General features: G+C 51.0%; 4 protein-coding genes across 5 annotated transcripts in view; 2 read left to right on the forward strand and 2 right to left on the reverse strand.

The window, feature by feature from the left end:
• The window catches only part of LOC117402072 (protein YIPF1), a 7466-nt gene extending 7418 nt beyond the window's left edge, over positions 1 to 48 (forward strand). For both annotated transcript variants that reach the window (XM_034002921.3, XM_034002920.3), the window contains exon 9: positions 1 to 48. This exon is cut by the window's left edge and continues 891 nt beyond it. The gene's annotated coding sequence lies outside the window, so the exon portion shown is untranslated.
• Positions 49 to 1616: 1568 nt separating this feature from the next.
• LOC117402070 (histone-arginine methyltransferase CARM1) lies at positions 1617 to 14236 on the reverse strand. The gene is made up of 16 exons (XM_059006990.1): positions 13828 to 14236; positions 9887 to 10012; positions 9473 to 9579; positions 9200 to 9304; positions 8842 to 8952; positions 8452 to 8629; positions 7321 to 7411; positions 7140 to 7221; positions 6520 to 6605; positions 5980 to 6069; positions 5636 to 5773; positions 5362 to 5451; positions 4713 to 4810; positions 4375 to 4452; positions 3546 to 3614; positions 1617 to 3119 (listed from the first exon to the last, which is right to left on the reverse strand). The coding sequence occupies exons 1-16, from the start codon at positions 14219 to 14221 to the stop codon at positions 2977 to 2979; spliced, it is 1986 nt and encodes a 661-aa protein (XP_058862973.1). The 5' UTR covers positions 14222 to 14236; the 3' UTR covers positions 1617 to 2976.
• Positions 14237 to 18422: 4186 nt separating this feature from the next.
• LOC131705029 (guanine nucleotide-binding protein G(I)/G(S)/G(O) subunit gamma-5-like) lies at positions 18423 to 21144 on the reverse strand. The gene is made up of 3 exons (XM_059006999.1): positions 20903 to 21144; positions 20276 to 20402; positions 18423 to 19470 (listed from the first exon to the last, which is right to left on the reverse strand). Exons 1-2 carry the CDS (start codon positions 20990 to 20992, stop codon positions 20277 to 20279), a joined length of 216 nt encoding a protein of 71 aa, XP_058862982.1. The 5' UTR covers positions 20993 to 21144; the 3' UTR covers positions 18423 to 19470; position 20276.
• Positions 21145 to 21438: 294 nt separating this feature from the next.
• The window catches only part of LOC117402073 (ATP-dependent Clp protease proteolytic subunit, mitochondrial), a 5558-nt gene continuing 1996 nt past the window's right edge, over positions 21439 to 25000 (forward strand). The window contains exons 1-6 of the mRNA XM_059006997.1: positions 21439 to 21590; positions 22666 to 22770; positions 23145 to 23216; positions 23764 to 23860; positions 24081 to 24268; positions 24588 to 24693. Coding sequence (XP_058862980.1) covers positions 21570 to 21590; positions 22666 to 22770; positions 23145 to 23216; positions 23764 to 23860; positions 24081 to 24268; positions 24588 to 24693 — 589 coding nt within the window. The 5' untranslated portion in view covers positions 21439 to 21569. The remainder of the gene's footprint in view (positions 21591 to 22665; positions 22771 to 23144; positions 23217 to 23763; positions 23861 to 24080; positions 24269 to 24587; positions 24694 to 25000) is intronic.

Here is a 25000-nt window from a genome sequence, read left to right on the forward strand (position 1 = left end):
GCACGTTCTCCTGTGTTGAAGAGAAATGTAATAAAATATTTTTAAAAGCAGCAGTGGTTTCCGTTTTGCAGTCTGGCGGGCCGGGGCGTGTCGCCGTCTCTGTAGGGTTAGGATTGTTTTCATGAACACGAGCTGCTCTGGAGGGACTTACAGGCAGAAAAAGAAGAAAAAAAACACGAGAGAAAGATTTTCAAAACCCTCCCATCGTTTTATTTAGGTTTTTCTACAATTAAAAAAAAAAAACACATTCACAACCTCATTTCTGCTGCAACGGGCCGCTGTGGTGTGATTTCCACGGCATGAACATGGAGTCCGAACGACCCACCTGTCCTTAAAACAGGAGACCCAGCCGAGGCAACGTGTGCTGTGCACCTGCAGATCCAACCAGAGCCCTCCTGCGAGACGGGGGACCCACGTCCATAGGGGACCTGTACTGTTCTTCCAGAAACGAGACAGACTCTGCAGGCACGGCCGTACGAGAGGGGCTGCATCTCCGCTCCGCCCCCCTGCAGAGCGCCAGGAACGCAGCCCAGCAAAGCCATCGGACTGCTTCGAAACCCTCAGCGTGGTTCTGCTTGAAAATACTAACAAGAAGCAGCAGCCTGTGTGCAAGTGTCTCAGAGCAAGGTGCTCTTCATGCGATGTGATTATAAACTTACTGCAGTGCCGAGGGAGGGACAGTCCAGGACTGTGACACAGATATAAACTCACTGCAGTGCCGAGGGGGGGACAGTCCAGGACTGTGACACAGAAACTCACTGCAGTGCTGAGGGGGGACAGTCCAGGACTGTGACACAGATATAAACTCACTGCAGTGCTGAGGGAGGGACAGTCCAGGACTGTGACACAGATATAAGCTCACTGCAGTGCTGAGGGAGGGACAGTCCAGGACTGTGACACAGATATAAACTCACTGCAGTGCTGAGGGAGGGACAGTCCTGCCTGCCTGGCTCCCTCACTCCCTCTCCGGCTCAGGAATTAGTGTCTAAAATCGTTTCCTTTCTACTAAAAACAAACACAAAGAAAAACAAACAGGCAAAATATGACGTTTCAAAGTGTCGGGTGCCCTGAGACTGAGCAGACTCCACAAACTAACCAACGGCCCGAACCTGAACCCCAATGCTGTGGCCCTTCCCAACCTCCAGGGCTGCGTTTTTATTTCATTTCAATTTGAGTCCGAAGCAGCAGGCCACACATCTGAGAACCGTGCTTCCACTCCTCTACGTGTTTGCATCGTTTGGTAGATCTCTGCTCGGCTGCCCTTGCGCCGTCTCCACAGTCCTGAAGCCAGCCTGCAGGGCTGGAGTCTGAGGTACAAACAGTAACATCAGAGAGCTTCGCTTCCTGCACTGCAAAGCAAGGCAGACTGAAAATCATTTCAAATACTCGAGTGCTGGAGTCACTCCGTCCGGACCTCTGATTGAGAGACACTGGAGCCGATATTGAAACGGGTGCGGAAACACCACAGCCAACCAAATACAATACAGGGCGGGGCCAAGAAGCATGATGGGGGGTGTGGTTACAACGTGGGGGCGGGAACCAGGTCACAGAGCCAATAACATGGGAGGAAGGGGGTAGAGACAAAATGAAGACAAAAAAAAGAGACAAAAGCAGAGTAAAGGAAAGGACGTGCAAGACATTTTAATAGTGAGGTTAAAAATGACTTCCCCTTTAAAAGGTTGTCTTGTTTTTCAGTGGCACAGCTTGAACCCCAGAAACGATCGAGAAGAGGGTGTGGCTTGAAGGCCACTTTCCCATCAGCCCCGCCCAGGTCTGTATAATAAACACACACGAGCCCCGAAACAAACCAAGCCCTTTTTAAAAGGGAGCTGGGATGATCTGCACCGCGCAATACTGTTAGAGATGTATCATTAACATTGACCCCCGACCCTGCCAAAGAATCAAAGAAAATCCAAAAGAAAAAACATTCTGATCACACGGTTCAGACACGTTACCTACCCCATTAATAAACCAGCACAGACTGGGAAACCCAACAACCAGTTACATTCAAGCATTCACTTCCCATTTAAAAAAAAAAAAAAACATAAAGCACAAAGAGTGTCCCGGCCGTCCTTTTCTTTCATCAGAACCGGGTCGCCCTCGTGCGCGGGTTTGTGTTCTTCTGGAGTTTGAATGTGGCTCCCTCTTGTGGTGAGAAGTGGTGGTGCTGCAGTTCAGTAAAGTCCTGGCTCTGTGTGGGTGTGTGGAGAGGAGAGAGGGGAGGAGAGGAGAGGAGAGGGGTCCCACATCCTCTCCTAGCTGCCCCACAGCATCGAGGTCAGGGTCCTGATTGGTTCACGTTTGCAGTGATGTCATTGCTTTGCACGCGTGCAGTTGGTGTGCGGAGGGCCGTGTTGAAATCAGGAAGGCGAGCAGCGAAACTCAACAGAACTGCTTTATTTATTTTATTGGATACTAAAAAGCATTCTATCTTACAAACTAACAATGAAAACCAAACGCGACTGCCAGACTAGTTCTGCTCACTTTCCTGCACATTATCAAATGCATTGGAAAAATAATAAGAAAAAAATCCCTTCTTAGAGATACATATACATTACATGTATGTATGTATGTATGTATGTATGTATGTATGTATGTATGTATGTATGTATGTATGTATGTATGTATGTATGTATGTATGTAGTTGTGTTTTCTTGTATAACTGTAATCTACTTTCAGATAGAAACAGTGAAATTGACAGCGCTGTGATCTCTTTACAAACAGCTGGACAGTCGAGTACAAAAAAAAATAATAAAAAAAACAACTAGAAACTCAAAGAGGATGACCTCACTGATGACATCGTGCAGAGCAATGACATCCCCCGACTACAGCCAATCAGAGCAGTGCCCTGGCTGGCCGCTGCGTGAGAGGGGCCGAATCGGAGACAGGAAGCAGCAGCCTCTTTGGGTTTCCTGTTGCTGTCAGTTCAGAGGTGAAGGGCGTTGAGAGGTCGGAGAGGAGACAGGAGGTGAGGTCTTAGCTCCCATAATGCATCGTGTTGCTGGGGATGGACAGGGGGGAGGCCATGGAGATGGCGGGGCCCCCCATGGTGAACTGCTGGTTGTTGATGGGGTAGTGGCCCCCGCTGGTGCTGGGGCCCGCCTGCCCGCTGGAGTTACCTGCGAGGAGAGAAAGGGGAGGGGTTGACGTGTCGCACGAAACAGCGCTCGCAGTCTCCTCTCCTTCAGGACCGCTGGCTGTGAGCAATGCAGTCCAGTCATGTGACTCTGCCTCACAGAACCCAAACTCATTCCTGAAAGGTGAGTCTGCTGGGTAAGGGCTCTACGAATGCCTCTGCTAGCAGCGCAATCTGTTCTGGGCGGGCAGCAATCTCAAGTAGCAAGGTGGAAATGCATGGTGATGTTAACAGGAGCCTTGCCCCCGGGTCGCTGTGTGGCTGTGCAGTGCAGTGTGTGCTCAGTGTGTGCTGTAGCTGTTCAGTGTGTGCTGTAGCTGTTCAGTGTGTGCTGTAGCTGTTCAGTGTGTGCTGTAGCTGTTCAGTGTGTGCTGTAGCTGTGTACCTGGCTCACAGTATCTCTACTCACCCTGCATGATTCCCGTGCTCATGATGGATCCCATCCTGGAGTGTGTGTGATTCACAATCCCTGTGTTCGCTAGAGAGAGAGAGAGAGAGAGAGATACACTTTTTAATCAATCAATCAATCAATCAGGTCGAGACAGAGATACACTTTTTACTGCAGAGAGAGAGAGAGAGGAGAGAGAGATCAGCATCAAACTCCACAGCTATGAGCCAGGGTCGCTTCCCTTGGCATCATGAGCAGGTGCTGCGATGCTTGGCATTCGCACTGGAGGAACAGTGTAACAAGATCAACAGCTCGCTGCCAGTATCAGCAATAGCTGCACACAGAGAACGACATCCCTGCATCCAGGACAGCATCCAACAGGAAAGGGGATTAGAACTGAGAGTCGCCTGGGACAACTGGAGGCTGCTAGAGATTGGAGAATGCAGGCACATGCTGCTCAGCTCCCCCCTGGAGATTGGAGAATGCAGGCACATGCTGCTCAGCTCCCCCCTGGAGATTGGAGAATGCAGGCACATGCTGCTCAGCTCCCCCCTGGAGATTGGAGAATGCAGGCACATGCTGCTCAGCTCCCCCCTGGAGATTGGAGAATGCAGGCACATGCTGCTCAGCTCCCCCCTGGAGATTGGAGAATGCAGGCACATGCTGCTCAGCTCCCCCCTGGAGATTGGAGAATGCAGGCACATGCTGCTCAGCTCCCCCCTGGAGATTGGAGAATGCAGGCACATGCTGCTCAGCTCCCCCCTGGAGATTGGAGAATGCAGGCACATGCTGCTCAGCTCCCCCCTGGAGATTGCTACAGCTAGCCTCTGACCCGACGCGGCTTGCTTACCCAGTGGGATGAGGTTGTTGTGGCCGACTGTTGATCCACTGGGAATAACACCACTGAGGTCATAGGCTCCAGGCATCCCTGCACAGAGAGAGAGAGAACCAACAGCAGACAGATTATCAGGGGTGCAGCAAATCAACTACACGCACGCACGCACGCAGGGTTTAAATGAACTGCCAAACCTCAACACACGGGGAATCACTGTAGCCTGTGTGTGGAGTGTGGAGGGTGTGGAGTGTGTGGAGCGTGGGAGTGTGGGAGCGTGGGAGTGTGGGAGTGTAGAATGGGGAGTGTGGATATTTGATGGAATATATTGAAGGCTCCCCGAGGCGTCCCCATACCTTGGCTCATGCCGTAGCCCCCCCCTGTGTTCCACATGTTTTCGGAGGGGGAGGTGTAGTGGGATCCGGGAGGGGGGGAGGGGGTGGCGCCAGTGTACCTGAAACAACAAAACAATGAAAACAAGACACACACCCCCTCCACACACACACACACACACACACACACACACAGAGCCCCGCGCACGCACGCACGCACAGACACAGCGACAGGGTTAGCACACACACACACACACACACACACAGCCCCACACACAGCCCCACACACACACACACACACACACACACACTGACACACACAGCCCCACACACACACACAGCCCCACACACACACACTGACACACACACACGCCAGGGAGGAGGAGCTTATTCTTTTTTTTCTTTTTCAGGCAGATGATATTTTTTCTCTTCTCTTTTTTCACTTTCTGGGACAAAAAAAATCCCTCCCTCCCTCCTTCATTCATCCATCCTCTCGGCTCCACCGCGCTGCACAGAGGAGTCAGCCAAAGATAATCCCCAAGGATACTCGCTGTACAGCCAGGAGAAGCTCTGGGAAGACAAGAGGACCTTCCTTCCTTCCTTCCACCCCTCCCTCCCTCCTGATGGTACAGCCCTGACTGCCACCCGCCCCCCGGCAGGAGAGACCACTCACCTAAAAAAGGGGTTCTTCAGGTCCAGCAAGTTGCTGGATTTAGAACCAGTCTGGTCAACCTGAGCTACAATGCTGATGTCATAGCTCTGCCTGCAGATGAGAAAAACAGAGAGAGACAAGATTAAAAAAACAAACACAAACTTCAAAAACAGAGATGGAGGGGTGCAGAGATGGAGGGATGCAGAGATGGAGGGATGCAGAGATGGAGGGATGCAGAGATGGAGGGATGCAGGGTTGCAGAGATGGAGGGATGCAGAGATGGAGATGCACGTACCTCTTGTTTGCGAGGAGCAGGGCCGTTCCGGACAGCGTGTCTCCTGCCTTGGCAAAGAGGGGGGACTGGAGAAGACAGCGGACCTGGTACCAGTGAGTGAGGGGCTCTGTGGGGGCCGTGGAGAGCCACACTGTCACCCTGCAGAGGGACAGAGAGCCGGGTCACACACATACACTAATCACACACACACATACACTAACCACACACACACTAATCACACACAGACACACCAATCACTACACAGACACTAATCACTACACACACAGGTTCCTCGTTCGCAGACAGTAAATCGGGAAGCAGCCCGATATCGGGGTCCCGCTCGCTCTCTCGGGGGTGTAACTCACACTGAGCCGATGAAAGCCACGTCGAACCAGAAGGCCAGTCCGTGGACCAGTCCAGAGTGCATCATGTGGAACTTGAAGGGGATCTCTATCCTGCAAACACACGAGAGGGAGGAAAACACAGTGAGAGCTGGACCCTGCGGCACCAGACCCCGCCCCGCGGCACCAGACCCCGCCCCGCGGCACCAGACCCCGCCCCGCGGCACCAGACCCCGCCCCGCGGCACCAGACCCCGCCCCGCGGCACCAGACCCCGCCCCGCGGCACCAGACTCGAGTGGAAGAATGGCACCCCCTGGTGGCCTGCCACACACAGTGCAGGGATGGGAAAAGCTGGAGCGACTCGAGAGGCAGACATGAGCGCTGATGACAGCGTGCAGCCGGGCTGCACGGCACGCCTGGGCACAGCGCTGATATTTCTGACACTGGTACAGCAGCATGTTAAGCTGGGGCAGCAGCACTGGTAAAGACACATTCAAGTCTGAAAGTAGCGCACGATCCCGCTTGCATCATCACTGCCTCTGGAGCGCCGCCTAGTGGCTCACCTGTGCAGGTCATCCTCTTTTGCCTCCAGGAAGTTGACTGTGTATTTCACTGATTTGGCCATCAGGATGCGGATATCAAACGTGTCCTGAGAGAGAGAGAGAGAGAGAGAGAGAGGGAGAGAGAGAGAGAGAGAGAGGGGGGGGGAGGGAGAGAGAGAGAGAGAGAGAGAGAGAGAGAGAGGGGGGGGGGGGGGGGAGAGAGAGAGAGAGAGAGAGAGAACAGTCTAGTAACACAGGGTGGAAATAAGACGCCCAATTTCTTAGCACTTCGATCAACTCCTGGTTTCACTAGGAGTTTAATTAGAGGACACACCTGAGCTTGTTACCTATACAGACTGTGGCAGATCAAGCTGGTAGTAAAATCTGGAAGGGGTGAAGCTGCTATGCAACAGGAGTCTTATTTCCATCCCTGCACAGACAGCAAAGAGATTTCTAATTGCCACTGAAGACAACAGCCAGCCAGCACTGTCTGCAGCACAGTTTATTTCATGCACTGCGGTTTCATCTCTGTAGGGGGCTTTGGCATGCTGGGAGAACGCTGCTGCATTCAAGGCAAGGCGCTGCTGGCCAGGCCTCTCTTGAAGGACCGAGCCACGCTGCGTTTGGGACCCTGCACTCACCACGATGGGCTGCCTGAAGTACTCATCCACAGCAGCGCCACGCAGAGCAGACAGGTCCACGCCGTGGAACGAGGGCTGATACCTGCAGAGACAGAGAGACTGGGGTTCAGAACCAGCACGCACACCTCTTACAGTGCAGTCAGACAGCGCCCCCCACAGGGCAGACCCCGCAGGGACTCACCAGAAGTTGGCCTTGGTGAATTGCTCCATGTAGAGCTGCTCGTCTGTGAAGGGAGCCAGGTGAACGTCGCCGATTGTGGGGAACATGTTACCTGAGACAGGGAGGGAAGGAGGGGGAGAAACCAGTTAGGGTTAGGGGGTCTCACCGTTGGGTTAGGGTTAGGGGGTCTCACCGTTGGGTTAGGGGGTCTCACCGTTGGGTTAGGGGGTCTCACCGCTGGGTTAGGGGGTCTCACCGCTGGGTTAGGGGGTCTCACCGCTGGGTTAGGGGGTCTCACCGTTGGGTTAGGGGGTCTCACCGTTGGGTTAGGGGGTCTCACCGTTGGGTTAGGGGGTCTCACCATTGGGTTAGGGGGTCTCACCGTTGGGTTAGGGGGTCTCACCGCTGGGTTAGGGTTAGGGGGTCTCCCCGCTGGGTTAGGGGGTCTCACCGCTGGGTTAGGGGGTCTCACCGCTGGGTTAGGGTTAGGGGGTCTCACCGTTGGGTTAGGGTTAGGGGGTCTCACCGTTGGGTTAGGGGGTCTCACCGCTGGGTTAGGGGGTCTCACCGCTGGGTTAGGGTTAGGGGGTCTCACCGCTGGGTTAGGGGTCTCACCGCTGGGTTAGGGGGTCTCACTGCTGGGTTAGGGGGTCTCACCGCTGGGTTAGGGGGTCTCACCGCTGGGTTAGGGGGTCTCACCGCTGGGTTAGGGCGTCTCACTGCTGGGTTAGGGTTAGGGGGTCTCACCGTTGGGTTAGGGGGTCTCACCGCTGGGTTAGGGGGTCTCACCGCTGGGTTAGGGTTAGGGGGTCTCACCGTTGGGTTAGGGGGTCTCACCGTTGGGTTAGGGGGTCTCACCGCTGGGTTAGGGGGTCTCACCGCTGGGTTAGGGGGTCTCACCGTTGGGTTAGGGGGTCTCACCGTTGGGTTAGGGGGTCTCACCATTGGGTTAGGGGGTCTCACCGTTGGGTTAGGGGGTCTCACCGTTGGGTTAGGGGGTCTCACCGTTGGGTTAGGGGGTCTCACCGTTGGGTTAGGGGGTCTCACCATTGGGTTAGGGGGTCTCACCGTTGGGTTAGGGGGTCTCACCGTTGGGTTAGGGGGTCTCGCCGCTGGGTTAGGGGGTCTCGCCGCTGGGTTAGGGGGTCTCACCGTTGGGTTTGAGGAACTTCTTGGCGTGCAGGTAGCTCTCCAGCATCCTCTCGTTGAACAGCATGTATCCCATGGGCTCCGAGATGATCATGTCAACCTGCTCCGGGAGATTCACCTCCTCCACCTTCCCAGAGATCACCAGGATGCGATCCGTCAGGTTGTTGTTCTTCACCAGGAGCTGAGAGACACACAGATGAGTGTGATAGAGGGCATGAGACACACACTGAGTTATAGAGACACACAGAGTGATACAGAGACACACAGTGACACACAGAGACGAGAGTGATAGAGGGAGTGATACAGAGACACACAGAGCGACACAGAGATAGGAGGTGGATTGCCAGCCTCGTCTCCAGTGCTATCGCTCGGCTCTGCAGGACTCGGCTGTACCTCAGCATGCTGAGCCATCGAGCTCGCCTCCACCGCGTAAACCTTGCGAGCGCCGGCCTGAGCAGCGAAGAAGGACAGGATCCCCGAGCCACAGCCGACATCGAGCACCACCTGGGAGGGGACAGGGGAGAGGACTGAGGCAAGCAATTCAATACAAATAAACAAATTAAAAAGCAAGCCACATCACACGACTGCAGCGTTCAGGACACAAAGAATCTATTTCACAATCGTAATGTATTGAAAGCGTTTCCTTCCCGGCGCGCGCACGCAGTCTCTCTCATCAGCAGCCTGGCCGAGGAGAGCTGCTGATGATCCGTGGGTTAAGCGGGTTTGTGGTTCTGAGCGGCTGCAGCAGTACCTTGTCCTTGAAGTCTATGTGGTTCTGCAGGATGGCTCGCTGGTAGGTTCCGGTCCGAACGTAGTCCTGCATCATGTTCTGCTGCTGAGAGAGGTAGCCGTAGAACTGGGGGGGGAGAGAGACGGGGTCACTTCAGACAGGGATCTCAGGCAGCGCCTTCACAAGCACAAGAAATCCACGCTTTACAAAGAATCAACGGGCTTCAGGGGAGTCGGTGATCCTTAAACCCGTGTGCATTTGAATCTGTGCCCCCCTCCCGCCCCCTGTCTGTACCTGGAAGTACTGCACTGCGGAGGACTCCTCTGTGCGCTCGGTGAACACAGACTGCTCCTCACTGTGGCCCCGGCAGTTCTTCAGGATGTTGTAAAAAGAGCAGAAATCTAAAAAAAAAAAAAAAACGCATGAATTTCAGTTAACAGGTGTTGGTTCTGATCGTTTTCATGCTGGCTGCCCGAGTCTCTGACAGTGCGAAGAGTCCACACTCGGTGTGAAGAGACGCTAATCTCTCGGCTGCTCAAATCGTGCCAAGTGATTTGTTATAACAAAATAACCTGCTCTTATTATGCAGCACTCAAGAGGCCCCTCAGGACATGCAACGCGCTGCAGATCAGAGAGACCCGCGCGTCGTGACAGTGGAGAATCGTGCGCTCCGAGCTGGGTCAGGGGTCAGGGGTCAGGGGTCCTCACCGTTCGGGGAGGAGAACTGGAGGAGGACGCTGTTGCAGCCCAGGGTGATGATGAAGGACTGTTTACCAACCCGACTGCACTCCGTCTCTCGAGAGACCGAACACTTGAACACACAGACCTGCTCACCTGCGAGAGAGAGAGAGAGAGAGAGAGAGAGGGGTTAGAGAGGAGAGAGGAAGAGAGAGAGGGGGGGGTTAGGGGCTAGAGAGGAGACACACACACCCTCCCACCCACCTGCAACAGAGAGGCCAGGGTTATACAGACTCTGGCTGGCGCGGCACACGATCCACAGTGACTTGACCTGCATGCTGTTGAGAATAGTCACTGCGGGCAGCCCTGGCCCCGCTGGCACTATTTCCATCCCAATAGAAAACAAAATGATTTCACTCAACTCTTTCAGCCCCTTGGTGTGGATCGCTCTGCTGTCCTGTCTCATGCTAATGTCCCTGAGTCCCACAGAAAGAGAGTGCCCGGCTCTTTGTTAGACACAAAGGGGGGTCCAGCCGCGGGACAATAGATCAGGAGGGGGAGGGGAGGGGGAGGGGTCACCCCTTCACTGATCTGCGCCTTCTCTTTAATCCTGGATTGCTTACTGAGCAACACCAGAGAATGAATGTGTCGTTTATAACCAGGTTCTGTGTGCTGTATTAATAGATACCCTGCAGGTTCTGTGTGCTGTATTAATAGATACCCTGCAGGTTCTGGGTGCTGTATTAATAGATACCCTGCAGGTTCCGGGTGCTGTATTAATAGATACCCTGCAGGTTCCGGGTGCTGTATTAATAGATACCCTGCAGGTTCCGGGTGCTGTATTAATAGATACCCTGCAGGTTCCGGGTGCTGTATTAATAGATACCCTGCAGGTTCCGGGTGCTGTATTAATAGATACCCTGCAGGTTCCGTGTGCTGTATTAATAGATACCCTGCAGGTTCTGGGTGCTGTATTAATAGATCTTGAATGTAGATTTTGCTACAACCGTCATCCACAACTATTAAACTCTTAACCAGGCTGAATGTAGATGATGTGCTGAAAGAATCTTCCTCAACTTCATGACAAACGATTAGAGACCTTGAAAGACATTCAGTTTCTTGTCTTTTAAAGGATTCAGTTTATTCTTGTCTGGCTCAGTGAAAGAGGTACGCACACACGCACGCACGCACGCACGCACACACACACCCCCCCCCACACACACACACACACCCACCCCCGCACACACACACGCACGCACGCACGCACACACACACACCCCCCCCCCACACACACACACCCACCCCCGCACACACACACACACACGCACGCACGCACACACACACGCACGCACGCACACACACACGCACACCCCCGCACACACACACACACGCACGCACGCACACACACACGCACGCACACACGCACACACGCACGCACGCACACACGCACACACACCCCCCCCACACACACACACACACCCACCCCCGCACACACACACACACACGCACGCACGCACACACACACGCACGCACACACGCACGCACACACACGCACTGTAATGGGATCACAGCTTACAGCTCGCTCAGTGTCAGAGATTAGCCCTGCATTCACACAGGAGCATCATCTGACAGCGCGAAGGTGATTTCGTGTAGTATTGGGGATAGCCGGTACTCTGATTCACGGGTCAGTGCACTGGTGGAGTCTGCCACTGTGTAGTGCTGCACATGGGGTGAAAACACACACACACTGACACACACACACACACACACACACACACTGACACACACACACACACACACACACACACACACACACACACTCACACTCACACACACACTCACACACACACACGCACACACACACACACTCCTAACCAGTTGCTTCCCAGGCCTGCACTTTTTCATTCACTCATATTTTCCACAACAGGAGACCGCGGCACAGACTGATTCATTCACACACACACCATTTCCACTTTCCTGAGGAATTCTCCAGAGACACACACACTGACACACAGAGTAACACACACGGACACACAGAGTAACACAGAGTAACACACACGGACACACAGAGTAACACAGAGTAACACACACACACGGACACACAGAGTAACACACACACACAATGACACACACACACACAATGACACACAGAGTAAAACACACACACACTGACACACACACACACTGACACACACACAGCCCCTCCACTAACACCACTCCCGCTTTAAATACAGAACGAGTTAAACGCAACACAGAAAGCACTCGTCTCAAACAGCCACGGAAGCGGTAAATCGGCGGTAATTACGCTGTAATATACTGCAGTACATTCTCCTGTTGCACTGCTTGTAACGGTGTAGGACTGCACAGACTTTACAGCGTGGCCAAAACTAACTGAACGGAAACACAGACGTGTCACATCAAACAGTGACGCGTTGTGGTTTAATACAATATACACGCTGTTTAAGAAGCGTGCGGGTGAGATTGAGAAATATAATAATACTGTCTCTTTAAACAGGAGCCTGCATCATCACTGCGGGGCCATCGAGACGGGACAGCAAGGATATTTAAACAAGCAGTAACCCTAAATAAACCAGGGGGGGGGGATGTTACTAAACCAATCACGGCAAATCTATCGAAGCGCCTTAAATCCGTCCCTAACCCCGCAGGACTGCGCGGTGACGAGCAGGTGGCGTTACTGATGCCCCCGTCTCACCAGAAACCCCCCAAAAATAAAGAAAATGCGTCCTCTTCCTTATCGCTGCTTTGAAATATAGATTATATAACACATGCGCATTAATAATAATAACCAACACAAGACTGATGCGGTGCCGGTGACTGTGTTTATATACCGGCCAGACGCGAGTAAACTAGTGTTAACGAACAACAACCTGGTGTAAACCTGCAGCTTAATGCCACTAAAATAAAATCACCAACAACACAGACAGCAAGGGCTTAAAAACACAGAGAGGACCGACCGGGCTCCCCGCCACACACTAGATAGATAGATAAATAAATAAATACAGATATATAGATAGAGCTCGTCAAAAACACAACTGAAAAAATCCACCAAACTAATATGCTGGTAACTGTCTTCAATTCTTAATCAAAAAAACACAAAGCCATGAATATTATAACGTTCCAAAGCATTGCGCGGTCATCAACCGACCACAACACAGAGATTTAAAAAAAACAAACTTTAACGTTGCTTTTTTTAAAGATTAGACGGGCAGTTTATATGTAGAAAAAGAGATTACAATAGAACTTACAAAAAAAACCAACACATGTCAAGCTTTTTATTGAATTAAAAACTCCCAACTTTTACAGAATTCCTCAAGACGCGTTTTTTCAGACCTCCCTCCCTCTCTCTCTCTATCTCAAGGGCAGCGGTGTGGCGTAGTGGTTAGGGCTCTGGACTCTTGACCGGAGGGTCGTGGGTTCAATCCCCAGTGAGGGACACTGCTGCTGTACCCTTGAGCAAGGTACTTTACCTAGATTGCTCCAGTAAAAACCCAACTGTATAAATGGGGAATTGTATGTAAAAATAATGTGATATCTTGTAACAATTGTAAATCGCCCTGGATAAGGGCGTCTGCTAAGAAATAAATAATAATAATAATAATAATATCTCTCTCTCCACAACAATGCGAGTCAGTGCGAGATTATAAACATATTGTAAAGAGCAATTTATCCGACTAGCACCAGTCCAGCATTGCAGCGTGCGTGTGCGTGTGCGTCTGTGTGTGCAGACAGAGGTTGCAGCTGAAGTAATATCCGGTATTATTATTATTATTATTTATTATTATTATTATTATTAACACAGTACAGGGTCGTTTCTCGGACCGCCAGCGCTGCAGCGTGCGCGCTGATGCCTTCTGTTCATAATTAATGAGGCTGCTGGCTGGCTTGCTTTAGTGTGGACCGGACCGACCTGATCTTTTTTGTTCTCTATTCCCGTCCCGGTTGTTACTCACTGCTGGAGAGCGCGATCAGCGCAGCCTCTTGCGTGGACTTCACCTCCAGTTTCAGCGGCTGCTGCTCCGAGTGCCGCTGGATTTCTCCATTTGCGTCGCCGATGGAGAGGAGCCTCACGCCGGGAAACACCGACACCGCCATCTTGTTACTGGGGGAGGGGGGGGAGCGATGCACCGGGTGAAATACTGACTCGCTACCGCCGCGCAGCGTCCGGCTCTCCAGGAAAAGGGAAATGATAGCAAAGAGAAGGAAAACTAATACCAAACAGCGACTCTCTGGCCGGCCGCGGTGCAGAACCAAACGACTCGCTACCGCCGCCTTGTGGCCACTTCGGGGCTCTCCTGCTGCGCCACTGAAGAGCAGGGCATGCAACTGAGCCCTCGGTGTCCCCATCTTGGCTCTGACTGGCGCATACTTCGCACAGGAATCAGACTCTGCTGTGGAGCCGGAATGGCTCCTGTTTCATAATGTAAAACGCTCTCTGCTGCTCGGTACACCTTGTCCTCCCGACCTCTGGGAAACCCCCTGACTGACGACCACGTGGTCGTTTCGTGAAAAAAAAACAGGTCCACCGGTTGAAGTCCTGGCTCAGCCCCTGACTCGCTTGTGTGTGACCCGGAGCATGTCACTGAACCTCCTTGTGCTCCGTCTTTCTGGTGAGACGTTGCTGTGACTCTGCAGCGGATGCGTGGTTCACACACCCTAGTCTCTGTACCTTGGATAAAAGCGTCTGCTAAATAAACTAATAATAACAGAAGAGAATGCCACCACGCCCCGCAGCCACAGCATGTTCAACAGCCTCTTATAACAACGCATTGTTTCTTTAGACTAACCCAGAATCAGTTCCCAAGACCGTCAACACAGCCTGTCGATCAGTGTCAGGCTCATGAGAGAGCCTCGCACTGCAGCACTGCTGAGAGCACAGTGTGCAGGGCAGCCAAACCAGCAGCACCCTTTACAATGAACTCACGCGGCTTCAGAAAGTCCCATCAAACCTGCTGCATAATGTCGTGCTAACATATCTAATTACACACCACTTTGTAGCTTTCCAGATACTTAACGAAAAACTGACAAAATGTGACATTTCCAAATCCAATCTGAAACACCACTGTACTGTACTGATGTATCTTCATTCAGTCCAGCTGGAGATAATGAAGAGGCAGCACAAGGAGGCTGGTGTCGTTTCACATGCGTTTCCTTTGAGAGATATATATTATTATAAATCTCCTGTACATGGTCCCCTTGAAACAACACCGGAGCCTGCGAGTTCATTTCAAGCTTGTGAGAGTGTTCTTCACTCATTCAGAGCCTGCGAGTTCATTTCAAGCTCGTGAGAGTGTTCTTCACTCATTCAGAGCCTGTGGGTTCATTTCAAGCTCGTGAGAGTGTTCTTCACTCATTCAGAGCCTGTGAGTTCATTTCAAGCTTGTGAGAGTGTTCTTCACTCATTCAGAGCCTGCGAGTTCATTTCAAGCTCGTGAGAGTGTTCTTCACTCATTCAGAGCCTGCGAGTTCATTTCAAGCTCGTGAGAGTGTTCTTCACTCATTCAGAGCCTGTGAGTTCATTTCAAGCTCGTGAGAGTGTTCTTCACTCATTCAGAGCCTGCGAGTTCATTTCAAGCTCGTGAGAGTGTTCTTCACTCATTCAGAGCCTGTGAGTTCATTTCAAGCTCGTGAGAGTGTTCTTCACTCAGAGCCTGTGGGTTCATTTCAAGCTCGTGAGAGTGTTCTTCACTCATTCAGAGCCTGTGGGTTCATTTCAAGCTCGTGAGAGTGTTCTTCACTCATTCAGAGCCTGTGGGTTCATTTCAAGCTCGTGAGAGTGTTCTTCACTCATTCAGAGCCTGTGAGTTCATTTCAAGCTCGTGAGAGTGTTCTTCACTCATTCAGAGCCTGTGAGTTCATTTCAAGCTCGTGAGAGTGTTCTTCACTCATTCAGAGCCTGTGAGTTCATTTCAAGCTCGTGAGAGTGTTCTTCACTCATTCAGAGCCTGTGAGTTCATTTCAAGCTCGTGAGAGTGTTCTTCACTCATTCAGAGCCTGCGAGTTCATTTCAAGCTCGTGAGAGTGTTCTTCACTCATTCAGAGCCTGTGGGTTCATTTCAAGCTCGTGAGTGTTCTTCACTCATTCAGAGCCTGTGAGTTCATTTCAAGCTCGTGAGAGTGTTCTTCACTCATTCAGAGCCTGTGGGTTCATTTCAAGCTCGTGAGAGTGTTCTTCACTCATTCAGAGCCTGTGGGTTCATTTCAAGCTCGTGAGAGTGTTCTTCACTCATTCAGAGCCTGCGAGTTCATTTCAAGCTCGTGAGAGTGTTCTTCACTCATTCAGAGCCTGTGGGTTCATTTCAAGCTCGTGAGAGTGTTCTTCACTCATTCAGAGCCTGTGAGTTCATTTCAAGCTCGTGAGAGTGTTCTTCACTCAGAGCCTGTGGGTTCATTTCAAGCTCATGAGTGTTCTTCACTCATTCAGAGCCTGTGGGTTCATTTCAAGCTCGTGAGAGTGTTCTTCACTCATTCAGAGCCTGTGAGTTCATTTCAAGCTTGTGAGAGTGTTCTTCACTCATTCAGAGCCTGTGAGTTCATTTCAAGCTCGTGAGAGTGTTCTTCACTCATTCAGAGCCTGCGAGTTCATTTCAAGCTCGTGAGAGTGTTCTTCACTCATTCAGAGCCTGTGAGTTCATTTCAAGCTCGTGAGAGTGTTCTTCACTCATTCAGAGCCTGTGAGTTCATTTCAAGCTCGTGAGAGTGTTCTTCACTCATTCAGAGCCTGCGAGTTCATTTCAAGCTCGTGAGAGTGTTCTTCACTCATTCAGAGCCTGTGAGTTCATTTCAAGCTCGTGAGAGTGTTCTTCACTCAGAGCCTGTGGGTTCATTTCAAGCTCATGAGAGTGTTCTTCACTCATTCAGAGCCTGTGGGTTCATTTCAAGCTCGTGAGAGTGTTCTTCACTCATTCAGAGCCTGTGGGTTCATTTCAAGCTCGTGAGAGTGTTCTTCACTCATTCAGAGCCTGTGAGTTCATTTCAAGCTCGTGAGAGTGTTCTTCGCTCATTCAGAGCCTGTGGGTTCATTTCAAGCTCGTGAGAGTGTTCTTCACTCATTCAGAGCCTGTGAGTTCATTTCAAGCTCGTGAGAGTGTTCTTCACTCATTCAGAGCCTGCGAGTTCATTTCAAGCTCGTGAGAGTGTTCTTCACTCATTCAGAGCCTGCGAGTTCATTTCAAGCTCGTGAGAGTGTTCTTCACTCATTCAGAGCCTGCGAGTTCATTTCAAGCTCGTGAGAGTGTTCTTCACTCATTCAGAGCCTGTGGGTTCATTTCAAGCTCGTGAGTGTTCTTCACTCATTCAGAGCCTGTGAGTTCATTTCAAGCTCGTGAGAGTGTTCTTCACTCATTCAGAGCCTGTGGGTTCATTTCAAGCTCGTGAGAGTGTTCTTCACTCATTCAGAGCCTGTGGGTTCATTTCAAGCTCGTGAGAGTGTTCTTCACTCATTCAGAGCCTGTGGGTTCATTTCAAGCTCGTGAGAGTGTTCTTCACTCATTCAGAGCCTGCGAGTTCATTTCAAGCTCGTGAGAGTGTTCTTCACTCATTCAGAGCCTGTGGGTTCATTTCAAGCTCGTGAGAGTGTTCTTCACTCATTCAGAGCCTGTGAGTTCATTTCAAGCTCGTGAGAGTGTTCTTCACTCAGAGCCTGTGGGTTCATTTCAAGCTCATGAGTGTTCTTCACTCATTCAGAGCCTGTGGGTTCATTTCAAGCTCGTGAGAGTGTTCTTCACTCATTCAGAGCCTGTGGGTTCATTTCAAGCTCGTGAGAGTGTTCTTCACTCATTCAGAGCCTGCGAGTTCATTTCAAGCTTGTGAGAGTGTTCTTCACTCATTCAGAGCCTGTGGGTTCATTTCAAGCTCGTGAGAGTGTTCTTCACTCATTCAGAGCCTGTGAGTTCATTTCAAGCTCGTGAGAGTGTTCTTCACTCAGAGCCTGTGGGTTCATTTCAAGCTCGTGAGAGTGTTCTTCACTCATTCAGGCAGCCTGTGAGTTCATTTCAAGCTCGTGAGAGTGTTCTTCACTCATTCAGAGCCTGTGAGTTCATTTCAAGCTCGTGAGAGTGTTCTTCACTCATTCAGAGCCTGTGAGTTCATTTCAAGCTCGTGAGAGTGTTCTTCACTCATTCAGAGCCTGTGGGTTCATTTCAAGCTCGTGAGAGTGTTCTTCACTCATTCAGAGCCTGTAGGTTCATTTCAAGCTTGTTAGAGTGTTCTTCACTCATTCAGAGCCTGCGAGTTCACTTCAAGCTCATGAGAGTGTTCTTCACTCATTCAGAGCCTGTGAGTTCATTTCAAGCTTGTTAGAGTGTTCTTCACTCATTCAGAGCCTGTAGGTTCATTTCAAGCTTGTTAGAGTGTTCTTCACTCATTCAGAGCCTGCGAGTTCACTTCAAGCTCGTGAGAGTGTTCTTCACTCATTCAGAGCCTGTGGGTTCATTTCAAGCTCGTGAGAGTGTTCTTCACTCATTCAGAGCCTGTGGGTTCATTTCAAGCTTGTGAGAGTGTTCTTCGCTCATTCAGGCAGTACCCTGAGTTAGGCAAATGAAGCAAGTGATGAAACACATGATTTTATTAATTATTAATACAGATCACAGTTACAGATATTAAACACAGCACATGTTTACAGTACTCATTCGTTAATTAGAGAAGTGTGAGTGTGTGTTCATATACATACATACATATATATTAAGTGTGGGTGTAGTACCTTTGGCAAATTAGTGTCACATTTCAGGAAGCTGTTCGATACAACAAGTGATTCAAAATCGCTAAAAACAAAATCATCACCCAGGTTACAGTGACCCCGTGACCTCAGGGGTCACACTCAGGGCAAAAGCAAAGCGAGTGAATTTGCTGAGGGGGTTCGTATACGAAGTGATGGAGAGCTCACTGTGAATAGGAAAAGCCTGCCTCTGAGGGAGTGAACAGATCAGCCCTGAACAGGGCTTCGTCTCCCACAAGGTGGGCAATGCTTACTAACATCGCAGTCTCCAGTTCTAGAAGGGCGCGCGTTACATTTCAGCTGTGTCTTCCACGTGCGGCGGGTTCGAATATTCTCTCAGGGTTACAGACACGCAGTCCTGCTCAGTTAAAGGCAGGCTTGTTTGACTGGGAGCTGTTGAAGCGTCTCGCTGCCGCATGTTGAGCTTCTTGCACAACCTGCCTTCAAACCAAACATTCCTTCAGCAGAGACGCAATCTCCTCCACAGACACCAGGAGTCCCTGTGCTTGATACTGGGACTGCTGGCTGGGAGCCAGACCGTCCGAGAGGGCGTTCCCAGTCCAGACTGGATTCTGGTGTGGGGAGTGAGTGAGCTGTGTGTGTGAGTGAGGTGTGTGTGAGTGAGTGTGAATGTGAGAGTGAGTGTGTGTGTGACTGAGTGAGTGAGTGTGTGGTGTGTGTGAGTGAGTGAGTGTGTGTGTAAGTGTGTGGTGTGTGTGTCTGTGTGTGTGTACGGTGTGTGCGTGTGTGCAGTGTGTGTGTCAGTGTGTGTGTGTGTGTGTCAGGGAGTGATGCAGTTCCTGGTCATCGTCTTGTTATTTCTTGGGGTCTTGAATCACATGAGAATCACACAGCCTCTCTGCTTCACTGTTAGATTAATCTGAAAGAGAGAGAGAGAGAGAGAGAGAGAGAGAGAGAGAGAGAGAGAGAGAGAGAGAGTCTCAGTCGTTAACTCTGAGCAGTCACATGAGAAAAACAAACACACACACACACACACACACACTGACACACACACACACACACACACACTGACACTGACACACACACTGACACACACACACTGACACACACACACACACTGACACACACACACACACACTGACACACACACACACACACAGTCTATTCACCATCTACAGGCATTTCTTTGAGAGCAGTTGAAATATTTCAGTGGTGAATGCTCATGATCGGTCTGGGGCTTTACATCATTTGCATAACAGATCTCTATCTTTACATGGGAATGAGACTCCTATTGCACAGCAGTCTGTCACCCAGCCCAGCCACAGGGATGGGAATGAGACTCCTATTGCACAGCAGTGTCACCCAGCCCAGCCACAGGGATGGGAATGAGACTCCTATTGCACAGCAGTGTCACCCAGCCCAGCCACAGGGATGGGAATGAGACTCCTATTGCACAGCAGTGTCACCCAGCCCAGCCACAGGGATGGGAATGAGACTCCTATTGCACAGCAGTGTCACCCAGCCCAGCCACAGTGATGGGAATGAGACTCCTATTGCACAGCAGTGTCACCCAGCCCAGGTTTTACTGGCAGCTTGTTCAGCCACAGTGTGTCTAGGTAACAAGCTCAGGGGTGTCTGATTAATAAACTCCTAGTGAAGCCAACATGGATCCTGCTCTGTGCTGCTCTCTCTGCTATAACCAGCACTGCGTCACCCAGCCTCACCTCACAGCACGGAGCAGGACTTGGGGGGGCGGAACGGGTTGTCGCTGGAGGGGACCCCCATCAGCAGGGGGTCTTTGTGGGCGTTCTGGAGGCAGAAATTCTGCAGTTCCGTCGCCGCCTGGGACACCTGAGCAGGTAAAACAAGAAGAAACAGAAAATAACTAAGAGCCAGCGATGGAAATACAAGGATCTCGTTACACAGCAGTGTGATCCATTCCTGGTTTTACTAAGAGCTCAATAAGACATGCCTGAGCTTGTTCCCTACACACGCTGTGGCTAAACAAGCTCGTAGTAAAACCTGGAACGGGTGAAACTGCTATGCAAGAGGGGTCTTATTTCCGTCTCCGAAAACACTGATGCAAGTCACAAGACGCGTTTCAAACAACGAACTAATTGTAGCTGACACGGGCAAGAATGGATCTTGGAAATAAATAAATAAAAAGTACAAATTCAAAACAGTTTAGTGACAAGCCTGTCAGAGTGAGAGCTCGATAGCGGGCTCGGTCACCGCTCTGCCCGACTCGAGGAGCTCCTTATCCCGTCTTTTCTGATTAAATGTCTGGATTTCTCGTCTTTTCTTCGCTTCGTTTTTTTTTTTTTTCCTTTTCTTTTCTGTTCTTTTGTTACCTTAATCCTTCGAGCCCCGGCTTCCATTCGGAGTTGCTGCACGACTTTCTGCATGAGGACGAGGTTGCTGCTGGTATTATTAGTGGACATTGCGACCGGGAATAAAGCGACCAGGAAAACCCAAACTTTCTCGCCCTCTCCGTGAAAAACACTTGATGGCACCTTTCCAACTGGTTTTTTTTATTTTATTTTTTACAGTTATGACGATTAGCCTGCTGGCCGATACAACTTTCCCTGGGTTTAATTTTATAACTCGCCTGCTGTCTGCAGCTTAACAAACCCCGATATTACGATATTATGTTTAAAATAGGAACGATCGGTGCTTTTGGTTTTTTTTAACGTTATTTTCTAGGTGTGTAGAGTGTTTGGGGGGGGGGGGACTTGTCAAACTAAGGGTGTGTCATTGTTGTCCTTCGGTTGCTAATGTAATCATAACAGCGGCGTTTGTCGAGTTGCAGTTAGACACGGGTGCAGTCCATTGTTCTCCTGAAAAGAAAAGCGAAAAGAGAGATAAAGAATTGGATCTGGGAGTTGTAGTTTTTTTTTTTCTTGGGTCTTGATCAAGGCTGGCTTCCTGTCTGGCTTCAGCTTGCCCTCAACACTCCAGTTCCGGCGGTGACGCGGGGTCGCGCAGAGGTGAAGGTTGAAGTCACCGAAGAGGCGCGTGATGATGCTGCTGCTGCGTACAGTGAGTTTCAATGCAACTTTGTTTTGTACAGCCTAGAATAACACAGTAACATTTTAATTGAGCCAGATACACACAGCGCTGCATGCAAACCTCGCCCAGACACACACAGCGCTGCATGCAAACCTCGCCCAGACACACACAGCGCTGCATGCAAACCTCGCCCAGACACACACAGCGCTGCATGCAAACCTCGCCCAGACACACACAGCGCTGCATGCAAACCTCGCCCAGACACACACAGCGCTGCATGCAAACCTCGCCCAGACACACACAGCGCTGCATGCAAACCTCGCCCAGACACACACAGCGCTGCATGCAAACCTCGCTGTGCAGGTAGTCGTGTTTGAGTTGCACGTTGTGATAGAACTTGTGACGAGACAGGACGACTGCTATTTTGGGACCCGAGTTATCCCTTCAAAATAAATGCAACGTGCATACCGTTACTTCACTCGGCAGCGCCGTGGTGTCGAAATGTCATTGCGTTTGTTGAAATGAACGAAGCTGCGTCCCGTGTTAGCTGTGTATACAGAGTCAGACAGCCAGCCTCTTTTATGTAATGTAATGTAACTCTAGCGACCCTCTGCCAGGCGAGGCGGAGTCCGGAGATCGAGTATGATATTAGAGTAACATTTCTTGGGTGACGTGTGTTGAGAAACACGTTTGTTATTTTTTTTTCGTAACAGCGCCGCATACAGAATCCCAAAATCAAAACCTTGCTATTGATTCTAATAATAATAACCTCCTGCTGCTGCACGTAGCAGGTCCGTGCCTGTTCCGGACTGACGGAGCGCGGCGCTGGTTTTAACAGGGGAGGTGCCTGTGCGTCTGAGACTGCCCTCGGGGAATCTAAACAAACCGGACAGAGCAAACTCTGGTGCAGTTACAGTGTGCTGCTTTAAAGCAGGGCTGCACAGCTCTGTCCCTGGAGCTCCAGCTGTACCCCAAATTATAACATGATCCGGAGGAGCAGGTTTGTGCACCCCGGCTTCAAAGCATCTTGGGGTAGCTGTTGTTTTTTTTTTAAATGTGATTGACAGATTTCAGCTGACTCCTCTCCCCCTCCCCCTCCTCTCAGAGAGCGTGGCTGCGTGGGGGCAGCGCTGTGCTGCGTGGCTGCAGGCTGATCCACGAGACCCTCCCCTCCTGCAGCCGGATGGTTCCCATCGTCATCGAGCAGACGGTAAGGACTCGGAAACACCGAAAAAAAATAGATAAATAACAACCGGGGGGGGCATCCACAGGACTTCAAACTCCCCCTGCCCCTCAAACAGTCACTGCCCCTCCCCAGACCCAGCCCCCAGCCCCCTCCCCAGCCCCAGCCCCAGCCCCAGCCCCCTGCCCAGACCCAGCCCCAGCCCCTCATTCTTTGAGAGACTAAACACAACAATTGCCCCAAACCCACTCCTCGCCTTTCAGCACAGCTCTTCAAAATGATCAGGGGCCAGTTGAAAAGTCTGGTCTGGTGTCAGTTTGCTATGATTGCAGCTGCTTGGGGATCACAGCGCTTGCTCTGATTTTGAGTGTGGGATCTCCTCTCTCTCGTGTCTCTGTCAGGGTCGTGGGGAGCGAGCGTATGATATCTACTCACGCCTGCTGAGAGAGAGGATCATCTGTGTGATGGGACCGGTGAGTATGAGAGAGAGGCTCAGTGCAGTGCAGTAATGCATTTCATTGAGTGCAGTGCAGTAATGCATTTCATTGAGCTCAGTGCAGTAATGCATTTCATTGAGTGCAGTGCAGTAATGCATTTCATTGAGTGCAGTGCAGTAATGCATTTCATTGAGTGCAGTGCAGTAATGCATTTCATTGAGTGCAGTGCAGTAATGCATTTCATTGAGCTCAGTGCAGTAATGCATTTCATTGAGCTCAGTGCAGTAATGCATTTCATTGAGTTCAGTGCAGTAATGCATTTCATTGAGCTCAGTGCAGTAATGCATTTCATTGAGTGCAGTGCAGTAATGCATTTCATTGAGCTCAGTGCAGTAATGCATTTCATTGAGCTCAGTGCAGTAATGCATTTCATTGAGCTCAGTGCAGTAATGCATTTCATTGAGCTCAGTGCAGTAATGCATTTCATTGAGTTCAGTGCAGTAATGCATTTCATTGAGCTCAGTGCAGTAATGCATTTCATTGAGTTCAGTGCAGTAACGCTGCCTGTGTCTCTGTGTTGCAGATCGATGATCACGTTGCCAGTCTGGTGATCGCTCAGCTTCTCTTCCTGCAGTCGGAGAGCAACAAGAAACCCATCCACATGTACATCAACAGCCCTGGTGAGAGCCAGAACCCCTGTGTTTCAATCGTGGGGTTTTTAATAGGGACTGGCATTTGATTTTGTATTTTTATTTCTGTATTACTACATGTAGTTTTTAGCTCACACTTTCTGGATTGTGTTTCTGTAAAGCACCGTGATGAGATGTGTTTGCATGAAAGGAGCTCCAGAAATACAATGTATTAATATTACTGGGTGTCATTCTCTCCTCCCTCCTGCAGGGGGCGTGGTGACGGCAGGGCTGGGCATCTATGACACGATGCAGTACATCTTGAACCCGATCTCTACGTGGTGCGTCGGCCAGGCGGCCAGCATGGGCTCCCTGCTCCTCGCCGCCGGCTCCCCAGGCATGAGGCACTCGCTCCCCAACTCCAGGATCATGATTCACCAGCCCTCGGGCGGGACCAGGGTGCGAGCAGCACTGGGGAGGGGGAGGGGCCCCGAGTCTCTATTCAGGCTTGGTTAACTTGGCTGCCTTTGCAGGGATGGCAGTAAGACTCCCATTGCATAGCAGTTTGATCCATTCCTGGTTTTACTATGAGTTTGTTACCTAGACACGCTGTAAAACCTGGCATGGGTGAAACTGCTCTGCAAGAGGAGTCTTGCTTCCATCCCTGGTTTTGTATTTCTAAATCCCGTTGTTGTTTTGTTTTTTGTGATGGATGTCCACTGACTGACTGTCTGTCTTGTTCTCTGTCTCCCTCTGGTGTGCGTTGCTGGTACTGCAGGGCCAGGCCACTGACATTGCAATCCAGGCTGAGGAGATCCTCAAGCTGAAGAAACAGATCAACGTGATCTACGCCAAGCACACGAAGCAGCCCCTCGAGGTCATAGGTCAGTGCAGAGCGCACCCCAGGGGTTTCTAGCCCAGTCTCTGGGGAGGCGGCTCCCCTTCCTGATGTCGACTTACAGTCAGAAAGACGGGCCAGCTGAGAGAATTTGAATACTGAGCCTGAGATTTAAATCAGTTCTGACAGGCGAGGAGCGCGGCCCGTCTCTCCGAGACAGGCGAGGAGCGCGGCCCGTCTCTCCGAGACAGGCGAGGAGCGCGGCCCGTCTCTCTGAGACAGGCGAGGAGCGCGGCCCGTCTCTCTGAGACAGGCGAGGAGCGCGGCCCGTCTCTCTGAGACAGGCGAGGAGC

Source organism: Acipenser ruthenus, chromosome 34, assembly GCF_902713425.1.
Source record: "Acipenser ruthenus chromosome 34, fAciRut3.2 maternal haplotype, whole genome shotgun sequence".
Taxonomy (NCBI): domain Eukaryota; kingdom Metazoa; phylum Chordata; class Actinopteri; order Acipenseriformes; family Acipenseridae; genus Acipenser; species Acipenser ruthenus.